We start from the raw sequence: 14,463 nt of genomic DNA on the forward strand, positions 1-14,463 counted from the left end.
GTTTTGGCTTTCATTAACAGGGGATTGAGTTTAAGAGCCGCGAGGTTTTGTTGCAGCTCTACAAGTCCCTGGTGAGACCACACTTGGAATATTGTGTCCAGTTCTGGTCGCCCTACTATAGGAAAGATACAGAGGCTTTGGAGAGGGTGCAAAGAAGGTTTACCAGGATGCTGCCTGGACTGGAGGGCTTGCCTTATGAGAAAAGGTTGAATAAGCTCGGACTTTTCTCTGTGGAGAGAAGGAGGAAGAGAGGAGACCTGATCGAGGTGTACAAAATAATGAGAGGAATAGATAGAGTCAATAGCCAGAGACTTTTCCCCAGGGCAGGATTGACTGGTTAGAGGAGTCATAGTTTGAAGATATTAGGAGGAAGGTATAAAGGAGACGTTAGACGCAGGTTCTTTACGCAGAGAGTTGTGAATGCATGGAATGCATTGTCAGCTGTGGTGGTGGAAGCAGTGTCATTAGGGACGTTTAAGTGACTGTTGGACATGCACATGGATAGCAGGGAGTTAAGGGGTGCTTAGGTTACATTAGGATTAAACCTCGGCACAACATCGTGGGCCAAAAGGCCTGTCCTGTGCTGTACTTTTCTATGTTTTATGTATATTATCCCTACTACCCCTCTTGAATAATGGGACCACATTAGTTAATGATTTTTGAGAGTTTGTGATTACAGTTACTTCATATAGACAGTTGATGATTTGTAAGTAATTTTCTGACATTTATTGAATTTGTTAGGAAGCAGCATGGTAGATCTGATAAATTAGTTAAGTACATTTAAAAAGGACACAATGTGACAACTTGGGATTGTTTGCTGTTACCAGAGGACAAACGGGCTGAAATTGTGGAACGTGTTGGTCATGTTAAAGATACTTAGGTAGCATCCTGCTCTCAAGTGAAGATGGTAGGGAACTCTTCCCTGTGTCTTGCTTCTCTTTTTCAGGTCCATCTTCCATTTGGAGAAGACAGCTCTCTGTGGATTGCCTGATGAAGACCACCATGTTCCATGGAGACCACCAGATGAGAGCCTTCTGAAGTGATACCGGAGAGGCCAGTATCCTGTCACCAAGTCACCTTTTAGTTACACATGAAAAGTCCTTGACAGTGGTCCAGCTCCCTCAGAACCAGCTCTCAGTGTCAAAACATCTGACACTCCTGCTTATATCTGTCAGCCAGGGCTCCCTTGCTGAACCAGATTAACAGCCCCAATCAGAGAATTCATATTCTATGAAGTCTACGTGGCGGACCTCATTACAATCACTACATTCTCTGCTGCCCTGAGATCTTGGTTTACCCTGGTGCAAGTAATGTAAGCTATGTCAGTCAATTTTCTACATCCTTTTGGCAGCTACTCATGATGTTAGGTGACCATTGCCCCTTGTCCGTCTTCATCTGAGGGTTAGTTTACTTTCCGAGAGCAAAATCTTCTTATTTCTGATAAATGTTACACTCATAATCGAGTAAACAGGATTCAATAAATCGTTTGTTTATGCCTGTGGAAGGCAAGATACTACTGTCACACAGTTAGTGAGGTTTCACGCTGCACAGGAAATACCAATAATGGAATACTGAGTGACATAGGTTTAATAGGGATCCCAAATGCCAACATCTGCACTTCAGACTCCCTTCCAGGAGCCAGAGAGGATTTGAAATGCCAAAGCTCCTGAAAAGTCCTCCCAGCTCTCCCAGCCAGGGATATATCACATCTGGGCCTGGGGTTTGTTCACTTTCAAACCTGCTAATACCTCCTCTCTCTCACAATGCTAATCTGTTCAGATATATCACAGACCCTTCCTTGATTTCTATATCTGCATCATCTTTCCCTGCAGTGAATATAGAGCAAATTGTTGGTGGGGGGGGGGGGGGGGGTGTTGTGAATTTGGGGGTTATGGATCTGTAGGTCTAAGGGGTGGGATGGGATGCAGACTGCAGCAGGACATGTCGTGAGGAGAGCTTGCAAGACCAAGGATGGGTTTGTCAGGTCCCTGGGGCTTTTTGTATGGTCACATAATTGATTAGCATCAGTAAAGTAGGTTTATCACTAACCCACCTCCCTCTAGGTTGGTAACATTATAAGTGATTGACACGCTGGTTTGGTTAAAAGTCTGCTGTCTGACAATGAACCATTCAGATTTAATTTGTTGCTACACTGGAAACTCGGTGAACCTTTGGTTGTGCAAACGGCCCTCGCAGAGGTCGTTCTCTGGCACCAATGTCACTGCTGAACATTTGTGTCCCTTGGACGATTCTTCAAATCATGTCAGAGAAGATAGTTGCATTTCTAACAGAAGTGACCTTTTAACATTGTAACGAGACAGAATTGTGTGTGATCCTTCCATTCTCTAATGTATTTATTTGAACACAACAGGAAAATTTGAGTTCAGTCATGGTTAGTACTTCCAGCTGTTTCTTTTGGACAGCTTCTAATTCTAGCCCTTGGTGTTTGTGATATCAAGGATATCCAATGATCACATTTTGAAGATTTGTCTGGAGTAAGGAGGCAATTGAATAATTCCTCCAAACCTGTGTAATCAGGGGTATCGTCTGATTTTTAGACCCTGAAGTGTTGGCACACACTAGACAATCAGGAGGATACGAAACCTCAACTGGTTAATGTGAACTGGGAACTAAGAGTTACCCACCACAACTAACCTTTTACCAATAGGGACCAAGGTGTAAACTAAAAATCACTTTCACCAAAGGAAAACATTAAATTTTAACTTGAGTGTAACAACTTTCAAAAATGGTAGAAGCGATTCAAATTGTTAACAATCTGCTCCCATCGTTAACCACTCAGTCGCATTTACCAAAGGAAACTGGCTCTGGCTGAGGTTCTTGTTTTACTGCAGAAGTAAGTGCCTGAATTCTTGGGCCATACAATGAGTTGCAGATTAAAAACCATCACCGAGGAGAGTGGAGCAGCTAAGTTGCTATTTTAAAGTGATATTCATAAATACATGGAGCAAAGCTGGTAAAAATTAGGATTTAAAGTTACTAACAGTCTTGATGACCACTCCTTCTTCCATTGTTAGAATTAAGCAATTCAAATAACAAATAGTGTTTAAGGTGGCCAGTGTGAACCAAATAAAATACAATGCAAAATTGGCAAATAAATCATCATATCAGAGAATGGTTACAGCAATGGAGACCTTTGTAGTCTTGCCCCTGTTCATAAAACTTAGCATCCCATCTGCATTTTAACTGCATTTCCAAATCTTCTCTGCTGATTCCATGATTTTTGCACATGTATATACAGGCCCCTGTGCTCCTGCACCATCCTGCGGAATTGTACCCTTTATTTTACATTACCTGTCCCTATTCTTCCTCCCAAAATGAATTATCTCACAGTTCTCTAATATACAATTCATCCATCACTTTTATGACAATTCCTCCTGTCCTTTTGAAATTTAACACGAATCAAAATTAATTCAAATTCTTTCAAGTATCATGTCATCTGCAAACATTGAAACTGTGCCTTGCAAACCAATGTCCAAGTCATCCATAAAGGGTAAGGATCCTAACGTTCAATACATTTTGAAAAATGTATGCTGCATTGTCTATGTTGGAGTGTCAGAAATATTGAGGAGTGTACAATCAGGAAATTGCTGCTGCTTTTATCCTATTCACTCCCGAGATGTGGCCATCATTGGCTTTCGGGTAGTCAGCACAATATATATAATCTGTTCTCATCCTGGAGGAAGCTGCTGTGATATTAGACACTGCCACCTTCCTCTGGGCTGCTCTGGGAAACCTGTGGTTGGTCATCAGCCATGATCATTGCTGACTTTTTTCAGGCCATTTCTGGTTCCAGCTAATCTGGTCAATGTTGGAATTTCTTTTCACAATTATTTCACTATTACATCCTTCAGCTATTTTTCAACTCAAGATACATCCCACCCTGGCAATGCTTTTCTACAATCTCTACCATCGGGGAGAAGGTACAGAAACCTGAACACATGCGTAAGCTGGTTTCGTAACAGTTTGTGCCCTACTGTTGTTCAAATACTGAATGGACTCTCAAACTCTAAACATTCGTCTGTACCTGTGCTTTTGTTTCTGCCGCTGTTTACCTATCATTTACTTAGCTATGCCATTTAACTATGTGATCTGCCTGTGTTGCTCGCAAGAGAAAGCTTTTCACTGTGCCTCTGTACACAGGACAATAAATTCAGTTCAATTCAATTCAACTAAATATGACCATTGAACTCCCAAATTCTGCTTTAAGCAGCTTCTGACAGTGGAGAAATAGATCAAATCCATTTACAACTTTGTCAATTGTTTTATATGTCCAAAACCTGTTGGCTGCTGACCAACTTGTCGTTTCAGGAGGGATGAAATGTGACTAAGTTTTTCTCTACAGGAAGAAAGAGCATGTCTGCCTGTGTTCTTTGCCACACTCTTCAGATCCCATCTGAAGGAGCATTCCGCAGCAGTGTAGAAATCAGCCTTCCCTGTCAACTTCATTTTATTTTTAACTCTATTAAAAGTCTCCTGAGCCTTTTCTGCTCCGGTGGAAATAATCCCTGATGAGGGAAAGATCAGCTCAGCGTGTAACTGCATATTATGTTTAGAACTGAACTGCTCAGTCACCAGCTGGCAATGGGTTCCTCATTCGAAACTGAGTGTCTATTCAACTGGAGGCAGAAAAACCTAACAAGCATGCTTTTCTTTGGAGATAAGGACAAATCAGACTTCAATGAAGATTGTGAGTCCACGTGGAACAGTGTCAGGACAGCTAAAAGTATGGGGGCTTTTTTTAAATGGGAATCTCAGTGGTTTACAATATTCTATCAGGGTACATATCATATAAGGATGCTGAGGCATTAATAGAAGTGCACAGACTTGGAGGGGTCAGTGGAATGAGGAGTGGAAAGTTGGAGAAATCTTTTTACTAAAATTCACATGTAATCAGACATTTGTATAAAGTGTGAGGATTTATTGAAATTGGACTGAAAAAGGCCACTCTACCCATCACACCAGTGTGGATTTTTTAAAACGGTAATTAGTTCTACATCATTGCAATGCTTTACTCTTCAACTAAATATCAAGTTTCCTTTTGTAAATTACCATTGAATCTGTTAGCATTATATTTTCTGACAATACAGTCCACATTCTATTAGCTTTTGTGTTAAAGAGTTTGCCTCTTTCCCCCTGTTTCTTTTGTTAACTACATGTCCTTGATTGTGTACCCTCTCACCAATGAAAAGACATTCTCCTCAGTTACGCAAGGAAGACGCCACTTAATTTTAAACACTTTTAATGTGTCCTTGCTTAAATTTCATTCATGATAACAAATCCTTCTTCTCCAACCTCCTAAAGGTACGGCTGTTTTGTAAGTGGTGGTTTTTGGGTCAGAAGTTATTAGTGCAACCAGAATTTTATTTTGGATTTACTAATTAGTTGCATCTCAGACTGCCATGCTGAGATTTGCATTTGTATTTCTGGAAAATTAGTAAGGGGTCTGGATTATTAATTCAGTAAATTAGCATAATGCTGTCAACGAATGGAGTTAAGATCAGAAGAAATGTTTTGAAATCTATAATACAAAAGAAGCTGTGATTATTTATCAATGTAGCTCCTTCTTTACTCCATTCTGTATCCCACCCAAAATACCCTGTTAATCAGAAAGTTAAGTGACTGTTTCTGACTTTCTTTAACCATGTATAGTAAGAACTGTAGTGTTCTACTTTCAACTGTTTAAATTGATTGTATATGATTGAGTGTTGCATCCAAGAGCACTAACAAAATTGGAACATTGAGAATCAGCAGGTGATGTCTACAGTGTTTGGAATCATATCCAGCACAAATTATGATAAGTTTTGATGTTGGATATCAGTCATCTCAGCTCACGGACACCTCTGCAGGAGTTCTTCCGGGTAGTGTCTTTGCACCAAGCATCTTCAACTGCTTCACTAATGGCCTTCCCACCAGCAGTAGGTCAGAAATGAGGATGTTTACTGATGATCACACAAAGTCCAGCATTGCTGGCAACTCCCCAAATATTGGAGCAGTCCATGTCCAAATGCAAGACCTAGAAAAGTGGAAAATAATATTTGGACCACACAGTGCCAGGCAATGACCATCTCCAAAAAGAGACAATCACCCCTTGACATTCAACGACATTTACATCATTGAATTGCCCCACTAGCAACTTCCTGGGGGTTACAACTGATCAGAAATTAATTGGACCAGCCATATAAATGCTGTGGCTACAGAAGCAGATTAGAGTCTAGGAGTCCTTCAGCGAAAAGCTCACCTCTGACTCCCGCATGCCTGTGGATCATCAACAAGGCACAAGTCAGGCATGTGATGGAATGGTCCCCACTTGCTGGATTATTGCATTTCCAACAACAAGTGAGTGGAGAGAGATTTGAAAAAGACATGAGGGGCAAATGTTTCATGCAAATGGTAGTTCACGTGTGGTATGAATTTCCTAATGAAGTTGTGAATGTGGGTACAATTACAGTGTTTAAATGACATTTGGATAAGTATATGAATAGGAAAGATTTGAATATGGGCTAGGAGGAGGCATGTGAGCCTAGTTTAGTTTGGGATTATGTTCAGCATTGACTGGATGGATTGAAAAGTCTGTTTCCATGCTGTATGAATCTATGACCATTGAGTACAAAACAACTCTGCATCATAATAGCAAACATTCAGCCCTTCTACCACCAACATTTAGTGGTAGTAGTGCATTCCATCTACAAGGTAGACTGCAGAAATTCACCAAGGCTCTTTAGATAGCACCTTCCAAACCCGTGACCATCTTGAAAGACCAGGGCAGCAGATACATGGAAACATCACTACCCACAAATCCCATCCAAGGTGACTCTCACAATCCTGAATTGGAAATGTTTAGTTGTATATTCAGTCTTACTGAGAAATAATCCTGGAATTCCCTCCCAAATGGCATTTTGGGTCCACCCACAGCAAATGGAATGCAACAGTTTAAGAACCACCTCACCACCACATAATAGGGATGGGCAATAAATGCTGGCCCAGCCAGTGGCACTCACATCTTGTGAATGAATAAAAAACAAAATACTACTAACCTCCGAATATTTCCTTTGTTTTGTTTCTCAGCCTTCTATTGCCCTTCCTAACATTCTGCGCTCCATTTTGAGGTTTGCTTCCCTCCTGCTGAAACTATATTTGATTTTCCATGCCACTGACATCCTAGTTTTACAAGTCCCCCAAAACCACTAGCAAACCATCAACCTCACAGCCAAGACACTGCTTCTGACCCCCACCACTAAAGGACAAGTATAAGTCCCACCTCCTCTGTAACAGGTCAAACAGGAAACAAAGGGTAGTGATAAACGGCTCCATTTCGGAATGGCAGGCAGTGACCAGTGGGGTACCGCAGGGATCCGTGCTGGGACCGCAGCTTTTTACAATATATGTTAATGATATAGAAGATGGTATCAGCAATAACATTAGCAAATTTGCTGATGATACAAAGCTGGGTGGCAGGGTGAAATGTGATGAGGATGTTAGGAGATTACAGGGTGACCTGGACAAGTTAGATGAGTGGGCAGATGCATGGCAGATGCAGTTTAATGTGGATAAATGTATGATTATCCACTTTGGTAGCAAGAACAGGAAGGCAGACTACTACCTCAATGGAATCAATTTATGTAAAGGGGCAGTACAGAGAGATCTGGGTGTTCTTGTACACCAGTCAATGAAGGCAAGCATGCAGGTACAGCAGGTAGTGAAGAAGGCTAATAGCATGCTGGCCTTCATAACAAGAGGAATTGAGTATAGAAGCAAAGAGGTGCTTCTGCAGCTGTACAGGGCCCTGGTGAGACCACACCTGGAGTACTGTGTGCAGTTCTGGTCTCCAAATTTGAGAAAAGATATTCTGGTTATTGAAGGAGTGCAGCGTAGGTTCACGAGATCAATTCCTGGAATGGCAGGATTACCTTACACTGAAAGACTGAAGCGACTGGGCTTGTATACCCTTGAGTTTCGAAGATTGAGAGGGGATCTGATTGAGACGTATAAGATTATGAAAGGATTGGACACTCTGGCAGTAGGAAACATATTTCCACTGATGGGTGAGTGCCGAACCAGAGGACACAGCTTAAAAATACGGGGTAGACCATTTAGGACAGAGCTCAGGAGAAACTTCTTCACCCAGAGAGTGGTGGCTGTGTGGAATGCTCTGCCCCAGAGGGCAGTGGAGGCCCACTCTCTGGATTAATTTAAGAAAGAGTTGGATAGAGCTCTCCAAGATAGTGGAATCAAGGGTTATGGAGATAAGGCAGGAACAGGATACTGATTAGGAATGATCAGCCATGATTATATTGAATGGCGGTGCAGGCTCGAAGGGCTGAATGGCCTACTCCTGCACCTATTGTCTATTGTCTACTAGTGCTGACAACATCCTCAGAAATCTCCATTCCAATGCAATCACCTTTTCTCTCTGATGTGGTCACCAGAACATGAAGTCCTGTGGATACTGGTTTCCAACCAGTATTATATACAGTTTGAGCATAACTTCCCTACTCTACTAATTTATGCCTCATCTAATAAACAAAAACATGCCATATGTTTTCTAGATGTGGAGGTGCCAGTGTTGGACTGGGGTGGACAAAGTAAAAAAATCACACAGCACCAAATTATATTCCAACATTTGGAAGTACAAGTTTTTGGAGTGCTGCTCCTTCACCACTTCATTGACCTGTTCTGTTATACTTAAGGATGTTTGAGCAACTATTCTAGGATCCTTTTGTCCCTCCACACAATTTAGCAACCCATCTCCTGCCTTATTCCCACTTATTGTATATGGCCCATCCCTGTTGCACCTCCCAAGGTGTATAATCCCCGAGTGCTTGCGAGTGAAACCCGTTTTCTTTTGATCACATACAATTCCTGATGAAGGGCTTTTGCCTGAAATGTCAATTTTCCTGCTCCTCGGATGCTGCCTGACCTGCTGTGCTTTTCCAGCACCACTCTAATCTAGACTCTGATTTCCAGCATCTGCAGTACTCACTTTTGCCTATATCTTCCTACAGTCTACAGATGTCCCCCATACTGTCAACTGCAAAGTCAAACCACTTTTCACAAACGTGTAAGGCAGACATTGGAAAAGTGCAGGTTGGGAGCAAATAGTTAAAGAGCAAGTAGAGTGCAAGAGAATTGGTTAGCTGGACTGGCTAGACAGCTGGTTTGCAACACAGAGTGATGACAACAGTGTGGATAGTGACCCACACATTGAACCTGTTCTGGTAAGACTTTACTTTCAGGGTTCCATCATTGTGATATCAGAGTGCACACAGTGCCAGTATCACTGGTGATTGTGCCAAATACAGAGGCTACCCAAATGGGTTTTCCACTTTGCTCCAAACAGAGGAATTAAATGTCAAAGTGTGTATAGATGGAGGGTGGTGTTGTGAGGTTGTGACATAATTTGCTATCACAGATAGAGTTCCCCCTAAAGTCATAGAGTCATACAGCGTGGAAACAGACTCTTCAGTTGAACCAGTTCATGCCAAACATATCCCTCCAGACCTTGCACTTATCCAAATGTCTTTTAAAGGTTGTAATTGTACCCACATCCACCACTTCTTTTTCCACACGTGAACCAAACGCTTTATGCAAAAAATTTGCCTTTCATGTGTTTTTTTAAATCTTTTCTTGGAGCAAATTAGATCATTTTAAACACTGACTGACTTCAAACCTGGGGTGTTTCTTATCGATTTCACTGCATGAATGCAAGTGAAACAGGGACAGGTTTGAACACAGTATATTTAAGTTTCCCTCAAAAAAAGGCTTCTTCTTAGTGAATTATTAACTGACAAGACTGATTAAACTGCTACCTGCACACCAAGCATTGAAATGCTTTCTCTATTGTGTACATTTTCACTGATTGACTGTCAGAACATAGCATTTCTTGAGTGCTTTGGGTTGTCGTGTCAATCCAATGAAATGAGGATGATGTCTGCTGGGCTGCATAATTTTCTGAGTCCTCAGGCGACCCAACAGGTCAAACTTGCACAGTCACAGCACTGTGAGCAGCAAGGATCCTGTAGAAAGGGTCTCTCAAGCCAGGGGTCAGTTCTTGCCAGTTCTGCTTTTGTTTCTTTGCTACAGCAGAGCATTATAGGAGAGGGGGGTGTCAGTTAGCTCAGTTGGCTGGACAGCTGGTTTGTGATGTAGAGTAACACCAACAGCACAACTTCAATTACGGCAACAGCTGAGATCACCATGTAGATCCCTCCATTTCAATCTCTCTGAAATACACAGAGGCTGGTATCCTACCCTTGTGTTTGGCATTGGCATTCCTGATGCCATTTCACCCTTGCCCCACCGCCCTCCCCACTTTCCAGGTCTGGGATGTTCAGATATAAGAGGTAAAAACAATGACTGCAGATGCTGGAAACCAGATTCTGACCACCCTGGCCGACCAATTGTCTCAGCATGCTCCTGCCCCACTGAACTCATCTCTACCTACCTCGACACCGTCCTATACCCCCTAGTCCAGGAACTCCCCACACACGTTCGAGACACCACCCACGCCCTCCACCTCCTCCAAGACTTCCGTTTCCCCGGCCCCCAATGCCTCATCTTCACCATGGATATCCAATCCCTCTACACCTCCATCCGCCATGACCAGGGCCTCCAAGCCCTCCGTTTTTTCCTCTCCAGACGTTCCCAACAGTACCCCTCCACCGACACTCTCATTCGTTTGGCCGAACCGGTCCTCACCCTTAACAATTTCTCCTTTGAATCCTCCCACTTCCTCCAGACCAAAGGGGTAGCCATGGGCACGCGTATGGGCCCCAGCTATGCCTGTCTCTTTGTTGGCTACGTAGAGCAGTTGATCTTCCGTAATTACACCGGCACCACTCCCCACCTCTTCCTCCGCTACACTGATGACTGCATTGGCGCCACCTCGTGATCCCACGAGGAGGTTGAGCAATTCATCAACTTCACCAACACATTCCACCCTGACCTTAAATTTACCTGGACCATCTCTGACACCTCCCTCCCCTTCCTGGACCTCTCCATCTCCATCAGTGACGACCGACTTGACACTGACATCTTCTACAAACCCACCGACTCCCACAGCTACCTGGATTACACCTCTTCCCACCCTACCTCTTGCAAAAATGCCATCCCGTATTCCCAGTTCCTCCGCCTCCGCCGTATCTGCTCCCAGGAGGAGCGGTTCCACCATAGAACACACCAGATGGCCTCCTTCTTTAGAGACCGCAATTTCCCTTCCCACGTGGTTAAAGATGCCCTCCAACGCATCTCATCCACATCCCGCACCTCCGCCCTCAGACCCAACCCCTCCAACCGCAACAAGGACAGAACGCCCCTGGTGCTCACCTTCCACCCTACCAACCTTCGCATAAACCAAATCATCCGCCGACATTTCCGCCACCTCCAAACAGACCCCACCACCAGGGATATATTTCGCTCCCCACCCCTCTCCGCCTTCCGCAAAGACCGTTCCCTCCATGACTACCTGGTCAGGTCCACGCCCCCCTACGACCCACCCTCCCATCCTGGCACGTTCCCCTGCCACCGCAGGAACTGTAAAACCTGCGCCCACACCTCCTCCCTCACCTCTATCCAAGGCCCCAAAGGAGCTTTCCACATCCATCAAAGTTTTACCTGCACATCCACCAATATCATTTATTGTATCCGCTGCTCCCGATGCGGTCTCCTCTACACTGGGGAGACTAGGCGCCTCCTAGCAGAGCGCTTTAGGGAACATCTCCGAGACACCCGCACCAATCAACCAAATCGCCCAGTGGCTCAACATTTCAACTCCCCCTCCCACTCTGCCGAGGACATGGAGGTCCTGGGCCTCCTTCACCGCCGCTCCCTCACCACCAGATGCCTGGAGGAAGAACGCCTCATCTTCCGCCTCGGAACACTTCAACCCCAGGGCATCAATGTGGATTTCAACAGTTTCCTCATTTCCCCTTCCCCCACCTCATCCTAGCTTCTAACCTCCAGCAACTCGATCCCCTGACCTGTCCGGACTTGTCCGACTTGCCCAGCTCCTTTTCCACCTATCCACTCCACCCTCTCCTCCCTGACCTATCACCTTCATCTCCTTCCCCACTGACCTATTGTACTCTATGCCACTCTCTCCCTACCCCCACCCTCCTCTAGCTTATCTCTCCACGCTTCAGGCTCTCTGCCTTTATTCCTGATGAAGGGCTTTTGCCCGAAACGTCGATTTTGCCTGTCCTCGGATGCTGCCTGAATTGCGATGTTCAGATATAACCTAGGGCAGAGTCTTCTCCCCATTTAACAACTTTGCTGATGCTATCCCTGTAGTTGCACGAGAGGGAGTCATACAATCAAATAGGAGGTGGGCCAGTTTGGTATCTCATGAAACCATAGGCTGTTTCTTCACTTACCTGAAAGCTAAGGCAAGAGATACATTCCCTTTATTATGACATGGAAGTATATTATTATTCCTTCACTATGTACAAACAAAATGCTGGAACTCCCTTCTCAATTGTAGTATCTATATGTCTGCAAGATATGGACTGTATCAGTTCAAAAAGATGACTCACCATCTTCATCTCAAGGGGAATAGGCAATAAGCAACAAATGCTGGTTCAGGCAGTAATGCTCACAACCTGAAAATAAGCATTTTGAAAATAGAACGCTGTAAGAAAGCTTGACAGTCAGAGAACGTCATTTTGAGACATATAAATAGAAACTCAAACAGAGATAACTGAAATAAACTGAGAGAGACCGATAAGGATACAGGCATCCATAGAAGGTTCGGACCAGCAAATGCATAGCGAAAACAATGTATTCAAATTCCGAGTCACACGCCATCTGACCTCGAACTGTACCGCTGTAATTTCATGGTCACTAGACCGATATCGTGGTACTATGATCTTTATAACAGCGTGGGTGCACCTACACCACATGCACTACAATGGTTTAAAAAGGCGACTCATCACGATCTCCTCGGTGACAATTATGGATGAGCAATAACTGCTGGTTTAGTCAGAATGCCCACATCCCATTAAAGAATAAACAAAAAAATGAACTCTTTGTGCAGAAATATTGAATTTAAATCGTTGTCATTATGTATTTCAATGCTCCGCAACTTACTTGCGACATTTTGAACGTTGTGCATTCACCTTCCCTTCATGCACCTTCCAGCATTCTCCTGAGGAACGGACGACTCATTATCACTGTCTCTCCGATGCAGCACACAACTTGCCTTATGGCCAATTAGTTCAGATGAATTTAAAGATAGTGTTAGGAGTCAGAGGCGGTGGATATGCTGGGTCCGCGCCTGGAATTCATCAAAGTGCCGGATTTCTGATTCTGCTTCGAACATTCGATCTCACATAGTCCCCGGAGCACAGGACGCGCCATTCGGTCAATACTGACTCTTCAATTTCCACGTTTTCGTACCTGAAACCCTGCAAGAGTTCACTCGCTTTCCTTTGTTGCTTGAAATCTTGGAAATGAACCTCAGACAGTTATCTCTAGCCATTTCTGTTCACTTCCAACGCCGCAGTTTCTGCTAATTCTGTGGCGCGAAAGTCGGTGTCCAGGCACCAGTCATGGCCACTCGATATCCCAGAGGTCTCTGCGCCTTTGAAACTGCTCCACCCCCCCCCCCTACCTCCGCAGGAGGTGCGGCACAGCGCGCAAATGCGGCAGGTGCCGGCTGCCGGCAGTAGACAAGGACGCATGAGCAGAAGGTGACCGGGGGCCGGTAGTACACGAGAGCGCGTGTGCACAAGCTGTCAGCGGCCGGCATTGAAGGAGAGCGCCTGTGCGGGAGCGGCAGTCGGCCGGCAGTGGACGAGGGCGCATGTGCGAGACGTGCCGGCGACCAACCTTGGGGAAGTACGCATGTGCGAGACGTGCCGGCGCCTGGCGGTGACAACAAGCGCATGCGTGGGATGTGCCGGCGGCCGGCCGTTGAGGAGGGCGCTTGAATTGTTACTGGAGAGCGGGAGGCCTCCCCCCGCCACCCGGACCCCAGATGGAAGAAAGAGAGCCCAAGGGCGGTAGGTAACTGGATTGGCGGGCTGGTCGGCCCGGTGGGAGGCCGATCCGCTAACTGGGCCCGGGTAAAGAGACGGTGGCTCATCTCCCGCCTCCCAGCACAGAGCTGCACACACCCGGAAAACAGACAGTCCCAAACCCAGGGATCCATTCATATCCCAACCCTGGATCCCTCCTGATCACAATCCCTTAGATTCCTCCTGGTCCCAATCCCAGATCCCTTTTGATCACAATCCCGAAGATTTTTTCCTGATTCCAATCCGCTGGATTCCTCCTGATCCTAGATCCCTCCTAGTCTTAAAGCGAGAGATCACTCCCCAACCCTGTCAACATTCCTGATCCCGGTCCCAATCCTCCTGTGCCAACTTCATATATCCCTCCTGATCCCCAATTCATTCCTGATTCCAATTCCAGAGGTCCCTCCTGATCTCAGCACCATCCAGATTCCAA

The 14,463-nt window shown here is 44.9% G+C and overlaps 2 protein-coding genes across 5 annotated transcripts in view; one reads left to right on the forward strand and one right to left on the reverse strand.

Annotated features, from left to right (window-relative positions):
* LOC122541306 (major histocompatibility complex class I-related protein 1-like) overlaps positions 1 to 13,546 on the reverse strand; it is a 40,723-nt gene extending 27,177 nt beyond the window's left edge. For all 3 annotated transcript variants that reach the window (XM_087979537.1, XM_043677937.2, XM_043677936.2), the window contains exon 1: positions 13,102 to 13,546. In XM_087979537.1, the coding sequence (XP_087835663.1) occupies positions 13,102 to 13,126 (25 nt within the window). In that variant the 5' untranslated portion in view covers positions 13,127 to 13,546. The remainder of the gene's footprint in view (positions 1 to 13,101) is intronic.
* Positions 13,547 to 13,886: 340 nt separating this feature from the next.
* LOC122541291 (zinc finger SWIM domain-containing protein 1-like) overlaps positions 13,887 to 14,463 on the forward strand; it is a 68,541-nt gene continuing 67,964 nt past the window's right edge. Inside the window, exon 1 of one of the 2 annotated variants that reach the window (XM_087979538.1) lies at positions 13,887 to 14,015. The gene's annotated coding sequence lies outside the window, so the exon portion shown is untranslated. The remainder of the gene's footprint in view (positions 14,016 to 14,463) is intronic. The other variant, XM_087979539.1, reaches the window with a different exon arrangement.

Source organism: Chiloscyllium plagiosum, unplaced genomic scaffold (genome assembly GCF_037043375.1).
Source record: "Chiloscyllium plagiosum isolate Xiang-an unplaced genomic scaffold, Cpla_swu_hap1 HiC_scaffold_35, whole genome shotgun sequence".
NCBI lineage: Eukaryota > Metazoa > Chordata > Chondrichthyes > Orectolobiformes > Hemiscylliidae > Chiloscyllium > Chiloscyllium plagiosum.